At 32.1% G+C, this 6961-nt stretch overlaps 2 protein-coding genes across 2 annotated transcripts; one reads left to right on the top strand and one right to left on the bottom strand.

Annotated features, from left to right (window-relative positions):
- The first annotated feature begins 1111 nt into the window (after nucleotides 1-1111).
- On the top strand, nucleotides 1112-1797 carry LOC108768218 (uncharacterized). Its single transcript, XM_018518575.1, has 2 exons — nucleotides 1112-1456; nucleotides 1531-1797. Exons 1-2 carry the CDS (start codon nucleotides 1112-1114, stop codon nucleotides 1795-1797), a joined length of 612 nt encoding a protein of 203 aa, XP_018374077.1.
- Nucleotides 1798-4546: 2749 nt separating this feature from the next.
- On the bottom strand, nucleotides 4547-5839 carry LOC108768217 (uncharacterized). Its single transcript, XM_018518574.1, has one exon. The coding sequence runs from the start codon at nucleotides 5837-5839 to the stop codon at nucleotides 4547-4549; it is 1293 nt and encodes a 430-aa protein (XP_018374076.1).
- Between the last annotated feature and the right edge of the window lie 1122 nt (nucleotides 5840-6961).

The following is a 6961-nucleotide window of genomic DNA, read 5'->3' as shown; positions in this document are numbered from 1 at the left end:
TATACTAACAAATACGTTTCTTTTAATTAATAATACATCGTTTAGATTTGCTTTCTCAAGCCGAAGGACTAATATGAAATTATGAAATGCTCAAAAATTTACTTGCCTGTTTTTGAATTAGACTTTTTTCTTTTTCTATTGTAATACTTGGTTGGTTTAAATGAAACTTAGGGAGAAATACCTATATTGTAAAAGAAATATTTTGCAGTAACTTTTCCATTGTTTTCTTTATCATAAATACATAAACGAAAGGCAATGCCAATTTGCCTTTTATGTCAATAAGAGCCCGGTCTTCCCTAGTCTATATCATTAGAAAAGACAAACTGGTCCTAATAAATTTTAATTTTTACAGGTAATAAGAAACGACATTATTTGAAGTCAAATGTTGTTCCCTCGCAGAAACTTCCAATTAGATCACATGATGCACAAGAGACATCTCCTCAAAAGCAAAAAAGAAAAGCTAGAGAACAACGTCTTTATTACAGAAAACAAAATCAGTATAAAATTTTTATACATATTAGCCCGTATTCAGAACGCACTTATAATATAGTATTTTTAAAAAGTATATACTTTTCTATTCTATTTTTAAAATCACATTTTTTTGATATTTTTAGAGACAAATTTCTCAGCTTGACTGATACAAATAATGATAAAGATACAATTGAAAATCATATAGTACAATCAGAAAACAACAATTATAGTAACACTTATTTCGTCGATCGTACTGAAAAGATTGAAGAGGTTCCAAGTTACGTAGATAAAGGAATTCAAACTTTTATACTTCCGCATATATCTCGATAATTCTATCACAAAATTAAAAAAATTTGTGCTAATTGATATTTTAACTGATCAAGTAAAATTAAATACTTTTACGGGATTGCATTCATTTGAATTGTTGGATGGTATTGTTACGTGTGTTTCTGATTTGGAAATAAAAAATGTAAGCAAAAGAAAAGAAATGGATCTGAAAAACAGAATAATCTTGACCTTTGTGAAGCTGAAACAAAATTTATCCTTCTCGGCGCTGGCTGTGTTATTTGGTATCACACGTCAAACGTGTACTAATTATTTTAAGAATATGATACCTCTCTTAGCACTTGTTTTAAAAACAATGATACCATGGCCTGACCGGGAGATGATACGATCTAATATGCCTATTGCTTTTAAAAACTTCAATACCACACGAATTATAATGGATTGTGCAGAAATTCCTATTGAAAAACCACATTGTGTCAAGTGCAGAATATTGACTTATTCAAATTATAAAAAACGCCATACAATCAAGTGGAATGTTGCCTTGACGCCGTCTGGTCTTATAGTACATGTCAGTAGCAGTTATGGAGGTAGATCATTCGATAAATTTATCGTTATTGATTCTGGAATACTTGACAAGTTAGATCCTTATGATGCTGTAATGGTGGACAGAGGCTTTCTAATTGAAAATGAATGTTTACAAGTAAGATTTATTATGTGCTTTTATTATAATATTACATTAATTTTGTGTACTAAATATAAAAATTTTTTTTACAGAGACATCTTATTCTTATACAACCACTTTTTCTAAAGAAAAAGCTACAACTTTCAAAGGCAGAAGCACTTCGTATTGCTGAAATAGCCCAAGCAAGAGTACATGTGGAACGAGTTATTCAAAGATTGAGGGAGTTTTCTTTCTTGTCTGATGAAGTACCATGGAACTTAATCACATATTTTGATGAAATCTTAATAATTATGGCAGCTATTGTAAATCTGAGTGCACCAGTACTCAACATGACAAATATTCGTAAATTTATTCTTTAAAATATTATAATTTTTAAGTAATCTGATAATAACGCTTTTTAATGTAGTGTCAAGAAACTTTTTTTTTATATTAAGATCTATGTCTATACATGTAATTATTATTAAATATTATTATTATTATTTGCATCATTAAAATCTTTCATAATTCTTGGTAACATTTCGTCAAAATATACCGAACATAAAATTTCAATCATATTAAGTACAAAATCAAAATCAAAAGAAACACGCTCGTAAATATAATTATGTCCAAATGAAGAATAGTTTACATAATCAGTATAATCGAGTCCTAATAAAAGCATTCCAAGTTGAATTTGACCATAATGTGTACATTTTTTACGTAGTTTACCATGAGCATCAAAAGATTTGACTGCATGTATGGCAATAAAATCATTTGCATCCATACGTTCACCTTCCTTTGGACTTTTCAATTCAAACAGAATGGCAGATTCCAGTTTATCATTCATTACAATGCCATCAGGACTATATCCCAACCATGGAACTTTATGTCGAATTAAAAGTCCAGTTTCAATAAGCTTTGAATTTGTTTCATCAGCGTACTTTTCTTTAGCAGGTCCTTCACAACGTAAGCCATGAATTGTAGTTTCATTGCCACTAAATGTATTGTGAAATACTTGATTATATTTTTTGCCCCAATTTGGATGTTTGTTGAAAGAATAAGTAAATAAATTATATGCCTTGCTTCCGGTATTCCTTTTTTTACGTTCTACATTCCAATCATCGCTTTCTTGAATTGTCTTCAAAGCAAGGTGAACACTTTCGTCCAAAGTTAATTGTATATGATTTTTATAGAAAATTCTAGTACTTCATATTCACATAATGAAAGCCTAATATCTGTGAGATACTTTAGGCAACTGAAAACTCTCCATGATTTAAAAGTTAGAATTTGTCGAGCAATATTTGCTTTCTCTATCTGTTGATTACTTGATCTATTATTTTCATCTTCTGTATAAACATTACTGCAACTCATTCTTAATCTGCTAACAAATATTGAATATTCACTCAATGGAACAGCTGAAAAGTTCAGGTAACATATCATATATTACAGTCACCATAAGATGTCGCAGATTTTATTTCCCAAACCTATGCATTGCAAATTTATCAATGATTATTTATCTATGGCCTCATACACAATTGTTTAATATGCAAACAGTTGTCTTAATATATACATATGTATATGTATGTATATATATATATTTCCAGTTTTTTTTTATTCAAAGCTCAAAGGCTTAAGAAGATCTATTAACTGGAAATCTTCTTCAATTAAGTTTTTGATAACTTGCAATGCTTCGTATTAACAAATTTATATTTGCTAATATGAAGTAATATATATGATATAAACTAAATCAAATATTATAGAGACTTGCAACGTAATAAAATGTCTTTCCACTTTTCTTCAAGTGCCGGCGTAATCTCTGGTATTTGAGTAGCATATACATTTCGTTGATGTTTGACATGGCACAATTCTGAAATTCGTCGTGCCTCATATTCTTTATGATGAGATGTCTTGAGCTTTCCCCATTGTTGCTCTATATCTGTGCAACTCAAATCATCGAGATCATCCTTGTTGGTTCTACAATTGAGAAAATAAAAAAGTTTTAAAATACGTACTGAGATAATATATAAATCAAAATAAAAAACTGATCATAAGTCAACTCACCTACTGAGATGAAGTAATAATGCGATATAATGTTTGCATTTGGCAGACTCTCCTGCAATACAGGAACATTTGCCATTTATTATGCGTTCATCCGCAGTTTTATGTAAGTCTATTTTTACATTAATTATATGTGGATGCTCATAAACATGTGAAACTTGGGTTGCTAAACCTTGGCACTCTACAATTGATCCATTTTTCTTTGTCATTCCAGCACAAATTAGTAATCCATTTTTATAAAGATCTTCACCTTCTCTTAAAGGTCTTACATAATCTTTACACACGTTCATTACATCGAGCACAGATAACATTTTGATGAAAAATAATGTATCTTATACCAATAGAAAAATAATAAACGGAAGTGTGTTAAGATCGCAAATGTGAATACACAAATCAGGAACTAAAGCCTTAACTGTAAATTAAATCTTTAGTGCTTATAAATAATATTTCGGTGTGAAAAATAATAATTTTTATTATTTCTGTGATGTTTAGTGCAGTTTGGTGTCTGACTAACATTAAAAATATTAATAAAAGGACATTAAGAGTCGCCAAAGTAGGTTACAATGCCTTTAGAGTAAGCATTTTTATTACAAAAGAAAAAGAAAATCTAGTGAGCTATATATTTACTGATTGTCTTTGATCGCAATTAACAATCTTCTTAATTTCATTTACGTTTCGGCTCTCGGTTCGAGCCATCTTCAGAATTCAACTTAATACTACGGTAGATAACGAAAACGCTCGCATTTCAGTGAGTCCATCCAAAGCGTATGTCATCTGTTCTCAATCGATTGCATAATTCGTTGGATAGATGTTCACTGTAGAGAATAAGAATTAGATTTATGGAACATTACACATTTCCACGTATTGCATAGTTAGATGACATACCTTTAAACAGGCACACTTCACTATAAATCATTCTATCGCTTGCGAAGATATTGCATTGTTCACAACGTTATAGTTCATATCCTTCCTCTCCATATTCTTTTATTTTGTAATTTTAACATCTGTACAGAAAGACACGTCCGCACGCAATGTGACTCGTCGATGTACTGATCGCTAACAGCTTAGTAAATGTTATAACTTATTTATTATTGGTATGTACGCTTTGTGGAGTCCTTCAGTGTCTGTTTGTAAATTCAGGCTATTCGTCTGTTTCTTGATGTTAATCATCTCTGATATCAAGCGTTTCATATAACACGGCTCTTCATCTAATATTCTTACGTTGTCCCATTGAAAGTCATGGTTGTGTTCCAGCCTATGCTCGGTAATAACTGAACGATTTGTTGTGTTTCGCCTGATGTGATTTTTATGTTTTGCAATTCTTGTTTTCAACTGTCTGCCCGTCTGTCCCACGTACGTTGCTGCACAATCTTTACACTCAATTTCGTAAACTACATTATTTTTAGAGTCTTTGGGCCGTGGGTCTTTCTGTACTTTGATATATTTATTGATTTTATTCGGACTACGAAAAGATACTCTGATGTCGTCACATTTGATTCTTTTAAATTTTTCTGAATGTGTTGGAATGTAAGGTACCGTTAGCCACGTGTAGGTTGCTGATTCCTCAACATTATCACTATTATTCTTCAATGCGTTAATTTTGTTATTTATTAGATGTTTTATTCTTTGATTGACAGTGTTAAATATAAATGCCATCGGATAATCATTGTTGAGTAAGGTTTCAATGATGAATCTAAGATTTTTTTTGTGAAAACAAACGTCTGAAAGTAAAAAGGCTCTATCAACCAACGAAAAAATCATGCCTCTTTTTTGAGATACCGGATGGTTGGACATGTAATTGAGGAATCTTCCTGAAAACGTGGGTTTACGATACCAGTCAAAAATCAAGCCATTGTTGTGTTTTAAAATTGTAACGTCAAGAAATTCAAGTTTATTCCCCCCATTCTCTAAAGTGAATTGAAGACGAGGGTGGAAGTCATTAAAGGTTTTTTTTAATAATTCCACGTCAGACAAGGAAACAGCTAAACAAATGTCGTCGACATATCTATAATAGAAAGGTACGTCTTTGTTGAACGACATCAGAGCAACCCCTTCCAGCCTCCTCATCACGAGGTCTGCGACCACAGGTGACAACGGTGACCCCATGGGTGTGCCAAAGGATTGTTTATAAATTTTTTTGTCAAAAACAAAAAAGGTTGAATCTAATACAAGTTTCACAGCTTCCAGAAATTCTTCCCTGGGTATGGAGCACTGTCGTGAAATGCAGTTCCACTGCTCATTTATACAGTCAATCGCTATGTCTAACGGAACATTTGTGAACAGTGATACTACATCTAACGACACCAACGAAAAATCATCTTTAATTCTTATATTCTTTAATTCTTCGATTAGATGAAAGCTATTCATAATGTAACTGTTGGCTGTAGGTAAAGATTCAGAGAGAATGTTCTGTAAGAAATTGGCAAGAGGATATAACGGGCTACCAATGGAAGATATTATTATTCTTAATGGATAACCTTGTTTGTGTATCTTTGGCACACCATAGGCACAAGGCAACTTCCCATCTGAATTTACAAACAGACACTGAAGGACTCCACAAAGCGTACATACCAATAATAAATAAGTTATAACATTTACTAAGCTGTTAGCGATCAGTACATCGACGAGTCACATTGCGTGCGGACGTGTCTTTCTGTACAGATGTTAAAATTACAAAATAAAAGAATATGGAGAGGAAGGATATGAACTATAACGTTGTGAACAATGCAATATCTTCGCAAGCGATAGAATGATTTATAGTGAAGTGTGCCTGTTTAAAGGTATGTCATCTAACTATGCAATACGTGGAAATGTGTAATGTTCCATAAATCTAATTCTTATTCTCTACAGTGAACATCTATCCAACGAATTATGCAATCGATTGAGAACAGATGACATACGCTTTGGATGGACTCACTGAAATGCGAGCGTTTTCGTTATCTACCGTAGTATTAAGTTGAATTCTGAAGATGGCTCGAACCGAGAGCCGAAACGTAAATGAAATTAAGAAGATTGTTAATTGCGATCAAAGACAATCAGTAAATATATAGCTCACTAGATTTTCTTTTTCTTTTGTAATAAAAATGCTTACTCTAAAGGCATTGTAACCTACTTTGGCGACTCTTAATGTCCTTTTATTAATATTTTTATACCTTTATTGAAGAGTCATTTACTATTTATATTTTTATTTTATTGACTAACATTAGTTCGCAATTTCTCCGCGTAAAGCACTAGTGAGATCTTTGCATCGCCAATAACGGCTGAACCGATCGCATTCTATGTATGCTCAATCGATAGCCACAATACGGATTATATGATATAAAGGTGCTTTTATTTTTTTTCTACGTGCCCAACGAGCGGAGATATCGCGACGCAAAGTCCGGATTTTTTTATTTCTATTATAATTTTAAGAAACGTCGTCGTTATTATTATTATTGTCATCGTCGACCAGGAGAAAATGTCCATCTCGTTTTTTCGACAATAGAGGGC

Source organism: Trachymyrmex cornetzi, unplaced genomic scaffold (genome assembly GCF_001594075.2).
Source record: "Trachymyrmex cornetzi isolate Tcor2-1 unplaced genomic scaffold, Tcor1.1 scaffold77, whole genome shotgun sequence".
Classification (NCBI taxonomy): Eukaryota; Metazoa; Arthropoda; class Insecta; order Hymenoptera; family Formicidae; genus Trachymyrmex; species Trachymyrmex cornetzi.
This window is presented reverse-complemented; position numbering and strand designations above follow the sequence as displayed.